The sequence below is a fragment of the Salarias fasciatus genome, chromosome 13 (genome assembly GCF_902148845.1).
Source record: "Salarias fasciatus chromosome 13, fSalaFa1.1, whole genome shotgun sequence".
Lineage (NCBI taxonomy): Eukaryota > Metazoa > Chordata > Actinopteri > Blenniiformes > Blenniidae > Salarias > Salarias fasciatus.
The window spans coordinates 6,872,363-6,893,446 of record NC_043757.1 but is presented as its reverse complement, the minus strand read 5'-3'; the positions used below and the strand labels follow the sequence as shown (position 1 = coordinate 6,893,446).

Here is a 21,084-nt window from a genome sequence, read left to right as displayed (position 1 = left end):
CCCAGACCTATATTTATATTCTGGGTTCACGGGTCAAAACGTCCAAAATTCCTGTGACAGTTCCTGGCACCTTGGGGAAAGTTCCTGCGGTCAAAATTCAGCTACAGAGTATAAAAAGTAGTTTGAGTGCTGAAGAAAACCTCCTCGCAGTCATGACAGTATAACAGCAGTGTGGAGCCATAGAGGCCAAAGGGGAGTGACTCACCCTGCAAGAATGTTTTCATCCTGTCTCATGGCTGCTCTGCATATCTCTCCCCTTTCCCTCTGCAACATCTCTGGACTTTTCATGCTTTTGAGGTGTTTGTATGTTGACACACACCGCAGGGTCAAACCCTCTCGTCACTGAAATCCTCCACTGGCCGCCGCTGGGTGAATCTCTTTCGAACGTTTGCCGTTCCCTGAGTAAGTGTCACAGGCAGTGCATTAAAGTGGACCTACTATATTTCTTTGTCAATTACATGGCCCAGAGTAAGCACTGTTAGCACATAGGGGTGATTTTGTTGCTTAATGGGCTGTGAGTTATGGTGGCAGAAACTTCTCAGTGTGTCCCAGCTGAGTCGTTGATGCCACTCTCTTAATGAAGGAGTGTAAAAACAGGATGCCACTGTTCTTCTGTAAGGAAATATCCATCTGATAATAGATCACTTCTTTTTTGTTACAAGGCTTCTTGGCAATGAATTAGAGAAGTGTAATTATTTCTCTTTTAACGTTTTTAGTTAACAAATGAACAAACATTTCCTGTATACAACACAGCATTCAACTCATGAAGACAAACACTTTGTGCTTAAAACAGGATCATGTGGCCATTGTGTCTGACTTCACTACTTTAACAAAAGATCTGAAGATTTGAAGTTAGCCTTACATTCAACCGATTATCCAACAGTGGATCTGACAGCTCCCTCCCACGGACTGGGGAACTGTGTGTGTGTGTGTGTGTGTGTGTGTGTGTGTGTGTGTGTGTGTGTGTGTGTGTGTGTGTGTTGGCGTGACACCTCCTCCGTGATTTATATCCTCTGACAGTGCCTTATTTCTGCAGGCCATTGAGGTATACTGGGAATGTGATGTGTGGGCATTTTAACAGTCGTCTTTACCAGTGTCTCACTAGCACAGAGCTCATCAGAAACCTCGTCATTATGCCTTTGATCGGGTGTGTGCACAGGTGCACCTCAGCAAATTTAGATGCCACCGAAGAGTTTGTTATTTTTGTCAGATAAAGACGTGCAGATCAGTCCTGATGCAGTATGACTGCTGTGAATGTCTACAGCAGGTTCAGTGCACACTGCTGGAATCATGCTACACATTTGGTCTAAATCAGGGGTCTCGAACTCCAGTCCTCGAGGGCCGCAAACCTGCATGTTCTCCATGTCTCCCTGCTTCAACACAGCTGATTGCAATGAGGCTCATTATCAGGCGTCCTGCTGAACTTGGTGACGAACCTTCATGAGATTCAGGTGTGTTGAAGCAGGGAGACATGGAAAACATGCATGTTTGCGGCCCTCGAGGACTGGAGTTTGAGAGCCCTGGTCTAAATGATCAGCCTCTAAAAGGAAGGTCGGCCACAGACATTCATTGATTAGAGGCCAGCTGTGTTGGCCATGGTGTCAAGTTCGGGTTTGTTTTTTTTCATGAATTCATGATGCTCAGAAGTTAAAATTGCCATTGATGAAACACGTTATCAGTAATCTTCTGACTGAGTCATTTTCAGTTCTCAGTCCTCTCCTCTTTGCCATCATAAGTCTCTGCAATGCACACCTGGCGTCTACTTAGTGACCGGCAGAGAGAGAGAGAGAGCAGATCGACTGATAGGTTTAACATTGCAATTGGGGCCTCAACACCCTGCACTTCTCTTTAACTGAACAATGCGGCATTAGAGGAGTTTAGCCAGTCGCAACATGCTTTCTGTGTGAGACAAACACGAAATACGGCAAGGAAATTGCTGGGTTTTTTTCAACCACCAGTTGAGACAGTCAGATCTCCAAAGATCCATGAGGGGGAGTCACTAAAGTTGCCGATGGCTGTAAGGAGCATTAGCAGTTAGCCATCATGCACATATGTGTATGCTGTAGCTTATATTCTAGTTCAATTTATTCTGTTTATCAAAAGATGCACACAAGTTTTGTGTTCTCCTGTTAACCAATCAATCAACTAACGTGCCAGCTCACCGTAAGGAAAACATGCAATAGTACCCTCTACTTATGTCTTTATTATCATCATCTTTTTTGAAATTGAACTAATGACTAAACAATAAAAGGGTGTCGGGACAGGCCCCGGTCAACAACTTGATTACTCAAATGTTGACCTGCAGTTCCAGCTGGAGTTGAGCTGTTAAAGCAGCTTCATATGAAGTTGACTGTAAGGATAAATTGAGTGTAGTCAGCAGGAGACTGTCAAGTGAAGTCCACTGAAGAAATGAAGGAGGGTCACATCGGAGGGCGGGCTGACGATGGAGTCAGAGCTTTAAGAGACATAGAGACAGACTACAAGTGTGGCACTCCTGAGGAGAGCCCTCTCCTGATTGAGTATGGTTATGGTTTCCAGATGGCTTAGTCACATGTGACTTAATTTTTTTTTTTTTTTTTTTTTAAATTTCAGCTAAGTATTTGTAACTGTGTTAATGTTGTAGATAGCACAGAGGTCAGATTAGGTAGAGACAGAATGTATTCAGTCATATCCTTTCGCTTGATTCTCTCTAAAAAAGTGTGCTCTGGATGTAGAGGTATTTCTCGTCCACTAAACAAGACTTCTTTAAATCTGATATTCAAGCTCTGCAGACACGACAACCCCCTGCAGCCTCCCAGGAATCCTCTACCCTCCCTCCTCCACTCGTTTTTATTTAACTGTACACCACAGAGCTCAGAGCAAAACTCAGCTAATGCTTCTAACTCGGTCTTTCAAATGAGCACGAATAAGTGAGTAGGAGAGGAGCAAAAATGAGAGATGAGGAGGCTGGTTTGCAGCGGGAATGAGGAGAGAGCTGAGGGATGAAAGCAGGAGGGGGGGGACAGAAGGAGGAGGAGGAGGAGGAGGAGGAGGAGGAGGAAGAAACTAGGAGTGAGAAGCTGACCGGGGGGGGGGGGGATGGTGGGGAAGGACAGCTGAATATTCATTATGAGGCCACTGGGGAGAAATCCACAACCCTGTTGCTGCCGACACTCACACACAGAAACACAACAACACACTGATTAAGACACACACCTAAGGGCTGGGGTCAAGGAGTGAGACGCTGCGCAATAACACTGCCGGAGCTGTTTACGGAGTCACATGTTGTTTTAGATCAACAGCACCAACGACCAGATCTGCTCCTATCAAGCCGCATCGAGGCCCTGCAGGCAGAGGCATCACATCCAATCAGACAACATGAGCCCAAACTATCACTTCCTAGTCTCAGTTACCAAGAACCCAAGAACTGTGTCTGCTCTGGATGATACCAGAACTCACAACTCAGGTCTCTTCTCAGCTGCTAATGCATGACCCCTTCATGGAGACGTGAAGGTGATGAGTGGGAGTGTATAAGCGCATAAACCTCATCCTGGAGATGCCACTTCTTGCAACGGTTCAAATCTGATGACCAGTTTTTATCAGTCTGAAATGCAATAGTGGGAAGCACCTCCATCACCTGGAGTTATTTTTTGTCAATTACACTTAACAAATATTTAATCATCCAATGATATGGCAGTAATCTAATCTCATCTATCATCTATACTAGTTGTTAAGTTCTGGGTAACAGGTGGCAGGTGACACCATGGATAATTTCAGCTTTAGATTTTTCTTTGTTGTAGTTGTAAAGGAAAAAAAAAAGCTTTATTTGAAATTTCTACAATTTCCTTGGTGGTTGGGTGGACTGGACAGAAGCCTCTTTCAGCCAGTTTTGATTCACGTATGGTACTAACAACAGTGCCATAAAAATAAAAGTTTGTTACTTTTTCTATTGTTATTGTGGCATTTTGTCAAGAATTATAAAATTCCTGTTCTTTCCAACTCTCAAAACACAACAAACACCCCTGGTTTGCACCACGATACATCTATGTGATAAACAGTCTGTTTGATGCAGGTGTAACATAAGGCGGCCTTTGAAAAGCATAATTTCAAAGTATAGCCAGTGAAAGACTGCTTTAGGGTTATTCATAGATTTTTTTTTTTTTTTATAAAATCAAAATGAAATCTTCTCTTTAATAAAAGATAATCATTTTCATTAGAGGAGAAAAATAGCTCACTTCAAGTAAATACTTATTTGTTAGTCATTCATTATCGGAAATATTATTCGTCACATTTTGAATTTTAAGCTCCAAATCAGAAGGGGGTGCAGTTTCAGTGGTGGAATCTGGGTCTTCCTCCTGTGTGTCCGTCCAATTGTTATCTGTTTTGAGTGACATCAATAACTGTGTAAAATTGACACAAGTAATTCTAAATAAAAAGGAGACAAAATTCAAATCTTTACATGGAAGGACTAGACTCATGTCTTTGATGGGGGCATTTCTATAATAAACTAAAACAGATCTTAGTATATGTTTAGTAGTGGAAAAACAGTTTTCATGTATTGCACTACTTAGGCTGCGTAGGATTTTGTTGACAACTTGCGCTCCTGAATCAGTTGTTTAGGAGAACAGAACTAAGCTGAAAATGTCAATTGACCCCCAGTGTAACTATTCCTTCTTCTTTGTGAGCCCCTAAAAAAAACATGTGGATCTGGTCCTGTGAGTAATTTATATATGTGAAGATTAATCTCGATGGATATTTACAGAAAATTCTTGGAACAATATTGTACAAAAGAATCCTCTGAATGATAATCTTTCACTTTCTGCATAGAATGTTTGGAGTAATGCATCTTTTTTTTTTTTTTTTGGTCTCATTCTTGACTTTCTGTCAATCAAACAGAACACAGTATTAAATTGAAGTAACATTTCTGTATCCAGAAATGCCAGACAGTATCATCGACTGGCCCATTGTTGGTTGGTTAGTGCTGCAGGAACTGGACATTTGGTGGTCAAAAGGAGCAAACTATGAGCTGAAGTGAATCCGTATAACCCGGAGAACAAACGAACAAGGTGACATTTGGCAAAAACAACCCCTCTGGGTGTCTTTGTGTCATCCTTTAGAGGATCTTCTCGGATGATTAAGAGATGAGACATAGAGGGGTCACTGTAGGCCTCACTTCCACATGCACGCACTCCATCTCTATCTGTATTAATCAAAAGCATTCATGAATTTGGGCGTACGTGCACGGCGACACGCACGTTGCTCCCTGCGTGGCCCGATGAGGCCCACAGTTTCCCTGCTGCTGCAGCTTGGCCGCAGGACAACGAGTGAGTCAGAGTGCTCAGCCAGCCGTGCAGCCCTGTCTGCTTTGTCTATCAGGCTGCCTGTTTATCTGCAGACGTCCAGTGTTTGATCTCAAGTAGGTTTCATCCATTTGACCTGCAAGTGGTCTTCTGCTGGTCTCTATCTTTGTTTGTGTGTTTCACTTCATTCTGTTTACTTGGTTCTGGTCAACCGACTCATTCACAGATGCGCTCTCATTTTTAAAGTTATTTGAAAATAATAAGTGAATAAGGCATGTGAGGATAACTACACTGCAATAAAGCCAAAATGTTATCCCAGCAGTTAATTTTTCAGTCACAGTCCTGTTTGAGTTTTTAAAGACACATTCAAATAGAATTTTAGTGAAATTCATGGATTTTTATGCTCTGCATCCTCAATTCAAGAACATGCTTCTCATGAGAAAAAAACGCTGATATCAAACAAAATATAATACATAAATCTTGAAATTAGGATACATAGGTATATGAATTAGTTTTATTGGCTTTTGTTCTGCTGTCACTCGTTTCTCAAGTTCACTATCAAAATAACATTTATAATATGATGGCTTTGTTGAAGTGACATTGTAATTTTCTGTCAAACACCATGTGAACTTTGAAAATGTTTTACATTAAATTGACTATTGATATCATTATTTAATAAGATTGTGGGGAAAAAAAAACCCCCAAAAAAACCCTTTAGAATAAGGTGTTTCTCTGCAGACGAGATCCCACCTTCTTGAAGAGGGCTTTCAGTTTGCATAATTTGCAGTGTTTGATCTTCATCATCCGTTCTTTCCTGCCATCCTGCTCCTGCCCGTCCGGGCCCAGCCACGGACTCCACACTCCGCCATGCAGTTCTGGATCGGCCATGGGATCATCTGGAGGATTCTTGGTCATCACAGCTGTCTGGTTGTACTCTGCCAGCCTGGTGAGCAAATGTTTCACCACATGTGGACGAGCCTCGGCGAGGTCGAACCTCTCGTACGGGTCGGCGGTGACGTTGAACAGCCACACTGACTTCCCCGGAGCGTTGCGCTGCTTCTCGAGCTTCTGCCACCGCTCGGGACCGTCGGGAAGAGCCTGAGGTGGTATCCAGTCCCCGTCACCCACGTTTCCAGTCAGTAGCTTCCAGTCGCCGGCTCTGATGGCCGCCCTGACGGCTGTGTCCCAGATCCCAAAGCCGTTGAGGATGAGTGCCTTGTCATATGGCTCCCCGGGCTTCCTGGAGACTGGGTCAATGTTGAAGAGGATTTCAGTGCGGGGACTTGGTCGCCCCTCGCTGATGCTCCTCCACACATTGTGGCCATCCAGGCCATGGAGAGACCCTCGCGATCCAGCAAGACCCAGTAAAGTGGGATACCAGTCGGAGACGTGCATCAGAGCTTTGCTGACGACACCCTTTCTCTTCAGGAGGGGGCTGTGCACAAAACCCACGGCCCGGATTCCCCCTTCCCAGTAAGTCCCTTTTCCACCTCTCAGGGGCCAGTTGCTCCCTCCAGACAGCGGCTGCCCTCCATTGTCAGATGAGTAGACCAGCACTGAGTTCTGATAGAGGCCGCGAGTCTTCAGCTCCTGGACCACCTGCGAGATCCCGTCATCCAGGCAGCTCACCATGGCTGCGTAGTGCCGCCGCAGACGATTGCTCTGGGAATCATAGTGGTGCAGAAAATGATCGGGCGCCTGTAAGGGTGTGTGTGCTGCCTGGAGGGACAGATAGAGAAAGAGTGGTGTTCGGGGGTCGTGGCTCCTCAGGATTTGCTTCACTCTGGGTGAAAAGTGGAACATTTAAAGTCGTGTTAAGGGTCTCTCTCTATTTTTCTTTTTGTGTGTTTGATAAAATAATACCCACCTCTCGATGTAGAGCAGCGTGGAGTAGTTCCCGCTCATCTCCCACGCAGGCCTGTCTCCGTCATGCAGGTCAAAACCACAGGCTTCAGCCCCGTCGCAGCTCTGATAAGAGAAGTGGTCTCCACTGCCGGTGAGCGTCCCCAGGAAACTCTGAAAGCCCCTTCCTGTGGGGAGGCAGCCCGGCCTGCAGAAGCCCAGGTGCCACTTCCCCACCATGTGCGTGGCATATCCAGCTTCCACCAGGCGCTCTGGCAGGGTGGGCAGGTCTGGAGGCAGGCAGAGGGGCTGTCGTGGTCGAATGATGGAATGTTGAAGTCCAGTGTGAATTTGGTAACTGTTACGAAAAACAGTATCTTATACAATATATCAAAGAAATCAGACATATGTGAAGCACAGTTGAATACTCTCTCATTGTTCAAATCAACAAGTGAACACAATTTTTGGTAATGAAGATATTTTGAAATGAGGAGCCAAAATTATGCTTCTCTGGTAAATCTGGCTGAACATTTGTTTTTATTTGCCACGTCCAGTTTAGACAAGTTTATTTATCCTTAAGAGTAGTTTTCTAATCCGAGCAGTCAAAGGTAAAAATGCAAGTGTTGAACCTGAAAACCTCTACATTTGTAGAGTTACCAGGAGTGCTCTTTAAATGGGGTGTTTCTCTTTAAAGGCTAGTCAGTTCTGACATTGATATGCCTTAAGACTGAGACTCAGCAGTGTACACACTGAAGGCAGAAGATCAATAATACACATTGTTTCTCTTTTTGGGGACATTTTCCATGACTTGACATCATTCTGACGAAATTAGATTTAGAAGGAAAACAATTCTTTTTGTTATGTTATATAAATGTATAAGCAGGTGTTGCTCGTGTGGATCTATACAGTTTGCTGATACTCTGCTTACACCAAAACAGATGCTGTTTCTGAATAATTATATAATCTGAATAATAACACAATGTGGACACTCACCGGCCTGTCATGAGTTGACTGCGGGAGGGCGAGCAGATTGGCTGGACGTAATAATTTTCCAATTTGACCCCTTCTGCTGCCAGCTGGTCCAACGCAGGTGTGTGGATGTCTGAGCCGTGGTAGCCGATGTCTCCATATCCCTGGTCGTCCACCATGACAAAGATGAGGTGTGGCGGTTTGGGCCTTTGCATTTCTTTTGTGTCCACAGACTTGTTTCGAGCAAAACATCCGAAGCCACCGAGCAAAGTCATACCTACTATCACTAGGAGAGGCACCGAACAGATCCCTCCCCTCATCCTCAGCAAAACAGCTCTGCCTCTAAAATCCACAGAATTTTCTCAGGATTTCCTATCACGCTCTGTCGACAGTCAGAAAGTCTCAAGCGAGCCTGTGTTCACAGGAAAACGGAAAGACCGCTGGTCAGAAGGAGCTTGTCCGAAGCCTTAGCTATCCATTAAAGTTTGACTTTTCGTCCTTTTCTGGGGCTTAATCTTGGCTTTGTGAGTTGTGTTGGATCAAATGCGATCTTATGTGTGGTGGGTGGAAAAAGCTTCTGCCTCGAAGAAGGGCAAAACCTTGGCAAAGGCAACTGCTTCCCGTTTTGCAGCTCCTTGTTACATTCCTGTGTACCTTCAGGCGCCTCACAGTACTGCCAAGAAGACTTGGGAAATAAGAGGCATACAGTATATATTATGCAATATTTATACTTGAGAGATATATCCTAAAACAAATCACTTTTGGAAGACAAAATAAATCTAGGATGAACAACTCAAAGCAAAATTCAAAGTCATAAAGGATATAAATGTAGTCTGTCTTGGCTTTAAGTAATATAGGATACCTCACACGCTGTAAAAACAACTATAATGAAAATAACAAAAACCTCAACCAAGCCACTCAGCTTCCTAAGCAATAATTTAAGATGCAGATTTACAAACAAAAAAGTGTTTGCAGCACTAGACTGAGTACTGCTCTCATATTTACTATAAATGTACCAAAAAAATGCCATTAAAGTCAGAAGATTATTATCCATTATCCTCGCATGCAGTCTGCATGATATACTTGGCATTCAAAGAAAATATTCATAAATTTAGGAGGACAAGGAGAAGAAAAACGATGTTTTTTCATGCAGATTTTCTCTTTGAAACGCTTCTCATTCTCAAGGGAAACCTGCCATGTTACTTATGTGTCTGACAATACTTCTCCATCATCAATCACATCTTTATCCAAGATAAAGCACTTGCTTTATCCAAAGCAAGTGCTACCGAGGACAACAAAATAAAAAATAAAAACATTAGGAAAACTTTGTGTCTTTGGATTGTAGGAGGGAAAAAACGCAGAAAGGCGACATCGCAGAACCAAGCTCAGGGTCTTCTAACAGTGTCGTGACGGTGCCAAACACTACAGCAGCATGACACTAACAATTCCCAGGCCTGAAGCCAAAACAGAGTGTTCTCACTGTGAGGCCAGAGTGATAAACACTACAGCACCATGACACCAAGACTATCCAGATTAAAAACTACAGGGCATTCACACTGTACTTTGTCAATTATGTACATGTACAAACACCTGATGGTTCTCCTATCCTAACTAAGAAAGGGACTTGAGTGAGAAGACGCAAAGTTGACTCCACTTGTTGAGACGACTGGTTGATTCAGTGTCTGCTGAGATGATCTATCACACTGCAGACATTTCTGATCTTTTACACAGGGGCCTGTTGGCTTTTCTCAGGGACAGGCAGGATCAGCAGAAGGCTAAATAGACTGGTTAAAAGAGCCAACGCTGTCGTGGAGACCACCCAACCATCGAGAGCTCTGCATCGATCATGAACAACTTCTGTCAGCCCCTCCATGACACGATGGAAGCTGTTACCAACCAGACTGCGGGAGGAGATTCAACACCTGCCCACATTAAGACACACAATCTTTCATTTCATTTCTCTTTTGTGTAAATACTGTCTGCTATTTAATATACTGTCTTTATACTTGACACCTTTCCTGTAACTATGGAGCCGCTGTGATGACTGAAATTCTGCTGCTGTGTGAATAATGCAGTTGCTGTCATGAGCTTGGAAAACAAACATTTTGAGGCCATTTACGGACTCATGTTTATGAGTTTGCGAAATGAACTATTGACAGGAGTTATTAGAACACAATAAATATTAAGCACAACATGGAAAGGGACGAAACATGGTTCTTATCAAGCACACACAACGACTGGACAACAAATTATAAAGGGATATGCACTGACCCTTGTCAACACGGCAGAGAGGCTTTGGGATGTTTATGGATTAAAAGTAGGATTTTGGATAAAAATAAATGTCATTACCAACCTTCTTGCAAAAAGGAAATATTTATTAAACATAAACATTATAGTACCACAACTGTCATTAATCCACAAATGTTACAGCAGACTTGTTCATAGGAAGGGGATTTGCTTTTTCATGTGTTTTTCTACATGGCAGAATAGTGGTTAACACTCTGTACAGAGTTTGCATGTTCTCTCTCTGTATATAAGTCCAATTACCTTCCAAAGCTAAAGTATGACACTGTGGTACTCTGTCCCATTTTGTGGCCAATGCATGTGCTGAAGAACTATTTACTAAGGTCGTGCTTAAATGGAGAAAAGTGTCACTTTGAAGCTATTCTCAAAAAGCTGCATTTTCAGTGGCTCCATTCACCGCTGTTATGTAAACTGTTGTATAAACAGGGCAGGAAACTCTTCACCAGTACCTAGTGGCATGAGTCAAAAACAGCAACATAGCAGATGGATGGATGGACAAATACTCGGCTTTTGAACTCCTGGCAGTGGCAGTGTGAATCTGTCAAAACATGCAGGAACAAAATAGCCAGAAACCACCCGATGCCAGTGAGAAAATGTTGCTTGGAAAACCATACAAGGCGGATCCATCAAAAAGCAATCTGTATTAGTGTCGCCACAATCGCTGTCACTGATAGTTTCATTACGGATGTTGCCCTCCTATTAAAGTGTCACTGCTAATGTTTCCTGTACTGTCTATTTACAATTAAACTATAAATCTGTAATGCAAATCAAATAATCCCTGTCATTGCTCTGTCATTGCCCAACACTGCGCAATTAATAGAGTCACCTGATGACAATTACCACCCGCGCCGAGGGCACGGACAACAGGCAAAACATCCGGCGCTGCGATGAGAAAGCGTATCGACCGGGTGGCTCTTAGCCTTCACCTCACTGCCATCTCCTTCCCATAATGCTGATAATGCCGAGAGGAAATCAATGCCTCGGATACGAGTCCATTTTGTACGCTGTAGAAGCAAACTCTTGTTTCCTCATCCTGTGGGAAATTTCACAGGCCTCATTCATGCCTGAACATCATCCTCACTGTCACCCACGGGCGCAAATTCAGGTATGAATGAGGCTGGAAGAGATGAAAAAAATTAATGTATATTTAAAAAAAATAAAAAAATTATATATATATATATATATATATATATATATATATATATATATATATATATATATATATATATATATATAGTACATGAAATTTGAATTTTGAGCAGCGAAATATGTGCAGTAAGGAGTGAGAGGGCTTCACTGTCTGCTCTGTGAACGTAAACAAAGTGGCATAAAGGGAGCAGTCACTTTGTCTTGCTGTGTGTATGTCGGGGTCTCTGGGTGTAGCCATCAGTTTGCCTCGGGGAAATGCAGGGCGACATGAACTCTGTTTTACCGCTGCGAGAGGGGAGGGGTGGGGGGGGGATTGTAAAAATGGAAAGTGACAAATGTCTTCTTGAGGAACAGAAAGAGCAGTGCTCTTTGCTCAGCTGTATGGGGGGATGAATAAAGAAAGAAAATACACTATAGATTCTTTAATGTCAGCCCACAGCATTATTGAAAAAAATGGCCCTTATATACATCAAAAGGTTATATTACCAAGTCTCCATTTATAAGCAAAGTTTAATTTTCTGTAGCTATTTCAATGCACGGAGTGCTCCGTGTTGTCAGCAATAACTACAAACTGTGGAAAATATACTTTCTGCATGACTACAAAGGGTAGTGAGAGAAGAGAAGAAGAGGATGCAGACCCAGTGTGTCTTTGTACAGTTGTGTTTGTACAGTTAGGGTGTGTGTGTGTGTGTGTGTGTGTGTGTGTGTGTGTGTGTGTGTGTGTGTGTGTGTGTGTGTGTTTCAGAATGGTGCAGACTAGAAGAAGGGAGTAGCAGTGGGTGTGATTTATTCATGACGACGAATAAGTGACTCACTCGATCTGGAGCCACTCTGTTGAGCTCGAGCTAAGGTGGGGGAGTGTGTGTGTAGTCCGGGTCTTACTGATGTTGTGGGGACTTGAATCACTTTACAAAGTCATTTTGTGCGCATGCTTCTCGTTGATACAGATGATAGTGAAGCTCCACAAAGGAGTTTCAGTTAGTTTTATGGTAAAGACATGCTGTAAAGGTTGGGATAAGGATTAAGTTTAGACAGTAGTTACTTCAAAGTCTGGAGGAAATTAATATAAGTCGGTGTGATGTCCTCAAAAGTCATGGAGAAACAACTGCGAGCATGTGAGACAGAGACTGCATCTGAAAATGACTTTCATTTTTAAACCACCGTCAAACATTAAAAGTCCTATTTTTATATTAGAAATCCCCCACTTGAGACTTTCTTTTTTCCTCCCCTTCTTAGCACTGTGTGCACTGATTTATGGTACAGTAAGTGGAGGTCAGCACATGCTCTGGCAATCTGATCTCAGTAACACTTATAAATCAGCGTCTCATTCAATATGCAGGGCTGGCTTTCAAGAATATTCAGAAAAGATACATTTGAAAAAGAAACCTTTTTCTGTTGCATATGAATGCAACAGCAGGGTTTTTTTCTTTTAGCATAAAATGGAAGCTCTCATAATACTGGACTGTATAATCTCATACATGACTCTAAAGAGGATGACTACTGTCCTGGAGATAGTAAAGACCAACATTTTTTAATCATCCATCTATTCTGTTTCAGTCGTCTCTGTCCTCCTCAGCTTCCTCCAGCTCTCCTGAGGGGCACCGAGTCGTGGACAGAAAAGCCGAGAGATATAATGAACCCCGGGGCCTCCCCCCTGTCGTACAGGAAACACCTCAGACGGCTGTAGCTCACACAACACATTTCTAACACTTCAGTGGCCTCACTGCACTTTACATGATTGGTCACGTTCACCCATTCATACTAACAATAATCCATGCAAGATGCTTGTATGGCATTGGATGCCAGTTGAGGTGCAGTGTCTTGCACAAGGGCACTTTGACACATTGACAAGACAATAGAGGAGCAAATCCCCAACCCTGGACCTGAAAGACAACCCAAGGTATTATGATCCGTATTTAAAAAGAGAGAGAGGGAGAGAAGAAAGGCTATCTTAACGTAAGTCAGGAATAAATGAGAAACCTGACCTGTTGGTGTTAAAAGAATAATCAGAGAGTCACTAAAGTCTCAGAGGTTTTACAGTACATGGGGGTGTCAATCTCATTTTAGTCCAGGATTCACATACAGGCCAATTTCATGTTCAGTGGGCCTGAAAATGGTAGTATAATACCCATTGTTAGAAAAGAAGTGTTCAGTTTTAAGATTCCTTCTGATGCAGAATACAGTGTATACTGCATAACAAGCAGGTTTTTACAGATTCACCCTCACCTTATGGATTCCATAAGGATTCTTCAATAAGGTGAATAATGAAATGCAGGATTTCATCACTGCATTGTACATCTATCAGAACTGTTCAACAGCAAGGCAATTTTTACTGAAAAATTCTGGTCCTTGTCTACCTACAAGTTTTTACTCTATTCAGTGTCATCCCACAGGCAGAACTGGCTTTGGCCCTGAGGTCACAAGTTTTATGCCGCTGATCCGCTGATTTAATACCTGTGTGTCAGGAATTAATGCACCCAGTATAATAGCTGCTGGCATTTCAGTCAACGTCAACAGTGCAAATAAACATCATGACTGAGCTGAATGAATGGTGGAAGGATAACCAAAGGTGAAACAATTCTCTACCCTTCATGCTTGTTGTTATTGAGATGTGGAACATACTGCAAAGTGATGCATGAATCAATGACAATGTTAACAGCGAGGTATAACTTTTACCTTACCACTGTAAAATGTGCATTCCTGAAAAGCAAATATGGGGCACAACTTCATACATATTTATATTTTAATTAAATGTTAAGGTTAATACAGTGACACGAAACCCTGCAGACACAGACTGTAATCTGAGTCTTGGTGGTCCAGAGTTACACTCGCTTCTGTGGAGCGCGCTGGAGGAACTGGTATACGCGGGGTTTTGAGACATCAGACAAACGCCGTCACTCCCACCAGCCCCGAAGGTGACACTGACAGAGACCCTGGCTCCACTGCTCCTGAAATACACGGGGATCATCTTCCAGCAGACAGAAACTCAATCCACTCCCTATTCTCCTCACCTCGCTCAGTGATGGATTGACAGGATGAGGCTGAGGGGGCGGGGGACCACTCAGTCTCATCACATCAAATAAACCACCCACATGGTGGATGTTGGTGGCCTCGTGTCAAATTCTTAAACTTTGGATAAACTTCTTCCAGCCTCCTCCTCCTCCTCCGTACCTCCTCGGCTGGGCCCTTCTCTCCTGCCAGACATTTGCCCCGGGGAGAGTGAGTGCTGGCTTTGACTCATCAAAAATGAAAGGGATTACACAAGCTGGGCATGTGCATGTGTGTGTGTGAGAGAGAGTGCATGCTGTGGTGTTACAGTCAGTGGAGAGTGCCACCATGAGGATGCAAGGAATAATGCATGCAGCATGACTATGAAAGAAAAGGAATAATGAATATGGACTAAAAGACATGCATATTGTCTTTTGGTGCAAACAACAGTTGTTTCCAGGGTTTGGTTTAAAAAAGGTGCTGCAGTCACTCATCTGAAGACTCCCTGCATTTTGATCCTCAACATTACTGCAGGTTCTTAAACCCAGCTTGTAGATTCAGTGACCTTGCAGCATTCAGCTTGTCATCATGCCTACTGAAGAGAAAACACCAGTTACTTCCTTTAGGAGGAAGGATGATTCAGTAAAGTCTGTCTTGTGGCAACAGCAGAGCTAGAATCTCCCCGCCTGGTCCTCAGTCCAAGATTCCCACCAGACAGCCGTCCAGTTTGCAAGTGGATGCGTTAATGCCATTTAAATTAGTCACATTAAAGAAGGCTCCGTTCTGAAATTCAAACCAGTTATTTGGCAGCCTCGGTTCATTATCCACCGGGATCTAATTGTAGGCAGGTGTTTGTCAGAAGAAGAACTTAAATAATTAGAGAGCTGCTATGGAGAACATCTCATTTCTTCCCAGCATGTTTGACCACAGAAGAATGAATGGAGGACAGACTCCATCACTCCAATCCAAACTGCAGGGACCTAATAGGAAAGCCCCCAAATAACATTCTGACAGTAAGTCAGTGAAAAAAAACAACAACATGATTTGAAAATATGAGATTTCACGAATTTTGTAGGAAAATCTAAAATATGGTCTCATTCTCTCAAAGTTATGATGCATGTTAATCTAATAATGTAAAAGATTTTTAACAGGCTGATCTTTATATAATTTTGATTACGTTCTTACTGACGTTCTGACCTGCATTTTACTTCCAGTCTATGTTTCCTTTGTGTTTACTTCTCAGTCTCACTACTACTGCAGGTTTTCCTCACAATATTTGCTTTATTTTATTTTTTTAGACTTTTATGAGTTACAGTGTTTATCAGTTGAGTCATGCTGGAATACAAATACATTAATCCACCATGGTGAACATGGTGAATGCGACACCTGCTTATCAGCAGCTTATTGCCAAGTGAAAAGTAGCTCACATTTAGCTGATGATGTGGATACAGTAGGTTTTGTTGAACTTTTGTTCACTCATTAACCACATTGAAACAATGACTCACAATAGGCACACGCACTCTGACTTAACCTGTTGAAGGACTTTGTTTAATCATTTAACAGAAAAGAATTGGAGTGAATGTAATGAATGCGCACATTTTCCCTCAACACTGTAACTGAACTGGTTTGAATAAAGTTGTGGTGATACATTAGACAGTTTTGGGAAAATATTCCTGATCACATGATTGCGAATGCCATTTTTTAGTCATGATGAAAACTGAAAACCCCCAAACGGCCTTCATCATGTAATGAGAACTTTATTCTACTGTTTTTTGTGTAACAATATAAATCAAAACAAAGCTAGTGTTAAGCTTAGTTACTGTGAGAAACTTCTCAATGTACCTGTTTCTTCTCACATACCTGTTTGAATTCTGAGCAAGCTGTACCTGGCACTGCTATGACTCAAATTAAAACCAACAGATTTATTGGTTTTCTTTATCACTTTCTCAGGAGTGGCCGGCCTTGAAGAAAGAAGCGCTATCTGTGCACCTCCTTTTTTAACACTCCCTGCATTACAATGTTTCACTCTAACTTCAGAGAGGCTCTCAGGCTCTCTATCCTTGTGTACAAGACAATAAAATAACACAGACAGAATGAAAGCTTTTCGTATTGGTCTCTACATCAGAGATGCAAATTTTCCTCAACAATCAAAAGTTTATATCTTCTCAAATGTTTCACCTGTTATTATGCTTGCAAGTAAACACACCCTCAAGATAGTGAGAGATTTAGCCAAAGGGTCTACTGCCCGTGACTGATAATGTGGCAAAGAAAATCAAAAGAGGAGCTGGAATACCCACCAGAAATGCTTGTTTAACTTTAAAAATCAGAATATAAAGATGGGAAAATCTTTAAACTCATATAAAGAAGTACAAAATTGGGAGTTCTGTGGATAACAAGACGTATTTCAGCAGACCAGCAATGGTTTCTGCCACAAATGCAAGGAAAACTGGAGTGCAAAAAAAAAATCATTATCATCTAGATTCACTCGACGTGCAACATACTTTTCACCAGATGGTCTGCACCATTGTTTTGTTTTGGTTACAGGTGTTTCCATGTGTGTGACTCACTGCTGACAGCTCACGGAGGTCATCAGGGGCCACCTGGCGCTTCGCCGGCTCTGCGTCACGCAGCAGATGACATGGGACTCATCTCGCTCCGGACACTGCGAGTCGTGGAAGCGATGCAGCGCGGTCTGCCACAAACCGAGGTCAGGAGTTCAGCATCGGAGGCTGCTGGGAGGGGGCGCTGCTGGAGGCACAGGACCACAGAGGCGGTCAGTTTGTGGCTGCAGTTAGAGCTGAAGTTCTCAGCTAACTCACTTGTCATGCGTTGAATAAAAAACACGTACTGGTCATAACACGGTGGTGTTAGGAGATAATAACTGAAACAGTAGCTTGTCAGCAACTTAATTAAACACGGTCTGCAAATGAACTGATGAGCATCCAGCATAATATGCAGTTAAAGGTTTTACATCAGAAAGACACAATATCGATGACAAGTATATTTCCAAACATAAAAATAGATGAATAAAATAGTAAATAGAACTATAACATTTGATGTTTTAAGACTATTTGAAGAAAATGTACGAGTCATGTTATTCTGGTGGAAAAGAGATCTGTGGAAAAATGGCTGGAAACCACAGCAGAGTTCAAAGTAAACTGCTAAAAAAAATACAGTCATAAAGACAAGCAAGTAAATATAGACATGAAAAAAGATCAACAAAAGTTGTTGCAAGATGAATTCACTTCTGATAAACTTAAACTATTGTGATCTATGTGGTAGTCCTAATGAGATTATAAGACCAAATCAACTGCATCACACATCTAAAGTCCAAGCAGAAGTCTGCCTCAAAACTTCTAATAACAGGATCTTATAAATTAAGACCCTCAGCTTGAGTAAGGTGAACAATGTCTTACCACTTTCCATAGAGGAAAATCAACCTTTTTAACTTGACATTTTAAAAATGTGAGACTCTCAAGGGTCGGATAAATCATGTTTCCTGAAAGGGTACAGTAAAATGTTGAGTACAATCCGTTCTTTAAAGTTACTCCACGAAAATTAACTTTTTTTAATCAATGTAGCCTATTATTAATACTGCATGTATTTTCAAATTGCAGGGTTTGAAGGTGGAGTGTCACACATGAGCAGATAGTAAAAAATTCACAGACAACATCATTTGTTTGCTTGAAGACAAAAATCTTAAGAGTAGTCAACGTGTATACTCTGCACCACAAGAGCTCAGATCACTTTTTTTATTCATATTTTTAGAGTCTAACATCTTGAGAACACACGTGCACTCTTCATTTTGTGCAGTGTATTTTAATAAAAGCTCAGTTTACATGATGTTTATTAGTACAGCAGGTTCATTTTTCACCTCGCCCAAGCTGGGGCCACAGCCTGGCAGAGGCTGGCTGGCAGTATCTGGCACAGATGCCACAGTTAAAGGGCACAGAGAGCCGGTGTCTGCTGCTGCTGCTGCTCAACAAATCTGCCTGTCAAGATCTGCTCTGGGAAGGCCGGTTGGCTAACTGAGAAGTCAATAAACAGGAATACTCTGAGCGAGAGAGCAAGAAAACAGAGAAAATGACCACATGCGCTTCAGAGAAAGGGAATGGGAACATAAGACACATGAAACTATAAAAGCGAAAACCTTTAAAGGGTAGACAGGCACACAGACTAATTAACGGGAAGAACAGGAGAGGAACAAAGCTGTCGCATCATGTAACAGGTCTTCCAAAGCCACAGGAAAAAACTCTCTGCTTCCTCCATTTCCTGAGTAAAGCAACGCTCTTGTTGCACCCAAGTCATTTTAGTGTTAGAACATAAGAAAAAATACATTGAGATTAAAAGTGGGTTTTGCATTAATTGAGTTAAATATGGATTCCCGACATTGATGTTTTCTTTGAAACAAATGCAGGTCTCTCCTGGAGAGAGTGACTGAGCAGCTCGTTGCTACTTGTCGACAGTTAAACACACAGCTCTCTTTATTGCACTGCTTTAGTTTGGTTAGACAGGGGCAAAGCTTAAGAAACAACATCAGTGTAAAACATTTAGGCTACAGACGATTTGTGAACTGCTGGTTGAAAGGTGTCAACATTTCACAAACAAATTAAAGATGCAGTTTTTATGACACATTACACACTTTCAGGATATGATTTAATCACAAATTATGTTAAACAAATACACTAAAAAAAAAAAACCACTGAAAAAAGTGAACAAAACCTCCAGCTCACAGTCAAATTATTTTAGCCACTAGAGGGAGTAGTAGCAGCAACTGAAGTGGAAATTTCCAAGTAAACTTTTGAGCAGACCTCTTGAAGACCTTTTTATTAATACATTTAATTGGATGTGCTGGATGTGTCAGGTGTGAGATGTATCTGAAACACTCCTCTTCTGTTTGATTTGACAGTGTCAGAGGGAAGAGAGTGTGTCATGTTTTTTTTCTTTTTTTCCTGACTGTCTGACCCAGGTCTGATCTTGGCTTCTGTCCTGAAGTCTGGAGACAGCTGCAGGGCCAGCTTGCCAAAGGGAGCAGCTATGATTGGTCGACTCCTGCAGCATTGGTAATGGCTGCGTTAGTGATCATTCAGCTTCTATCAACAGGTCTGAAAGCCTGTTAATGCCGCATCGGAAAGTACAACATAGCTCCCCTAAGTTTACATCCACTGAGACTTTGTTTGTGTTAGCTGGATTGTTTTTCACTCCGGTCTGCCTCAATTAGGAAACTATTACAGATAAGTTTAAGCTCAAGTAGAGACCAGGAGGGAAATTATGAAAGCTTTTATTGATGATTTTGTATTTAAAAATGTAAATTCATTTTCAAATAGTAAGCAAGTCTATAAATGAAGTAACACACTGTGGTATTTCCATGAGGGTCTGTGTGTTTACCTAACAAATTAATTTTTACACATTGATACGAACTGTATCTGCTTGAAATCAGTGGCATTGAAACCTAAAGCATGAGGTTCCTACGAAGTGTTTTCAAACATAATCCAGTAGCACCTTCAAATACCTGATTGTGATCCATTCGAAAGAAGAAGAAGAAAAATCAATATCATCTGCCAAGAACTCTGCATTGGCGGAGTAAATTTATAAAATATTCAAAACCTTGACTCATTGCATTAGTCAAAACCAACTTATCTTAAGTCTGGCTTTATTAGATGGCTTCACTCAGACTTCCAAAGTTTTCAACACATTTTAGAGTGGTTTGAGAGTAAAAATGTGTATCAGATACCTGCACTTAAAGGTGGTAAGATCCATCATGCTCTGACTTTTCAACAACTAAAAATATTCTGAAATTTAATGGAAACAGTTTTGTCAGTCCAGTCTTACAGAGCGAACACAGAGACAATCACACAGGCATATTGAGGTTTCAATTCACCAAATAAACAGTGATGATGGAGGGATGGTTGGTGTGAACTGTCATTTACATGGAGCAAAAAATGAAACCTTCCACTCGCATTTTTGGCGACAGTGTTCATCATTGCTACAGTCAACATTACAGCAGTAAGTATGATAACTGTATATTTATTAAAAAAAAAATATATATATATATATAGCTTGAGGCTGAAAACCACAAATGATGGAAGTGACAGAAACTGACTGACATTTCAAATGAATTACATTCAATTTTGTGTATCATTTAGGGACACCTCTGGGACTGTACTCTAGCATGATTACAAGTATTAGATATGTAATCAGAACTGTGATATTCATGTGGACTGTTCATACAGCAGCGGTATAATAAATTTGCAAAGGCTTTTTGATGACAGCCTGAAATGTCACCATATCCAGAAGGCTGTCAAAATGCACAGCAGCCCCAGCTGTTAAAGTCGGTTCACTCACAGTCTCCATCGAGAGTTTTCATCAGCGGCCCTTTTCATGAACTGAAGGGTGTTTGAAGGGAATTAATCAGGAGTGGCATGGCCTATCATGGGAGATCTTTACCGTGAGATCTGAGAGTCTGATTGCAACCCAACTAAAGGTTACTAATGACATCGAAGCCAGATATGAAAGGCTGCCATTTGGATGTTCTCAGTGTAACTTTGCATTG

The 21,084-nt window shown here is 41.9% G+C and overlaps 1 protein-coding gene across 1 annotated transcript; it reads right to left on the bottom strand.

Annotated features, from left to right (window-relative positions):
• Positions 1–5,993: 5,993 nt before the first annotated feature.
• On the bottom strand, positions 5,994–17,357 carry LOC115399242 (arylsulfatase I). Its single transcript, XM_030106521.1, has 4 exons — positions 17,158–17,357; positions 8,115–8,432; positions 7,147–7,479; positions 5,994–7,062 (listed from the first exon to the last, which is right to left on the bottom strand). Exons 1-4 carry the CDS (start codon positions 17,355–17,357, stop codon positions 5,994–5,996), a joined length of 1,920 nt encoding a protein of 639 aa, XP_029962381.1.
• Positions 17,358–21,084: the final 3,727 nt, after the last annotated feature.

Excerpts from the sequence above, each read along its gene's own strand:
- LOC115399242 (XM_030106521.1), bottom strand. The coding sequence starts at position 17,357 with ATGACAAGTGAGTTAGCTGAGAACTTCAGCTCTAACTGCAGCCACAAA. Across the intron at positions 8,433-17,157 it reads AGTCCCATGTCATCTGCTGC|AGGCAGAGCTGTTTTGCTGA; the intron begins GTGACGCAGAGC and ends TGTGGATTTTAG. Across the intron at positions 7,063-7,146 it reads ACGCTGCTCTACATCGAGAG|AGTGAAGCAAATCCTGAGGA; the intron begins GTGGGTATTATT and ends CTTTTCACCCAG.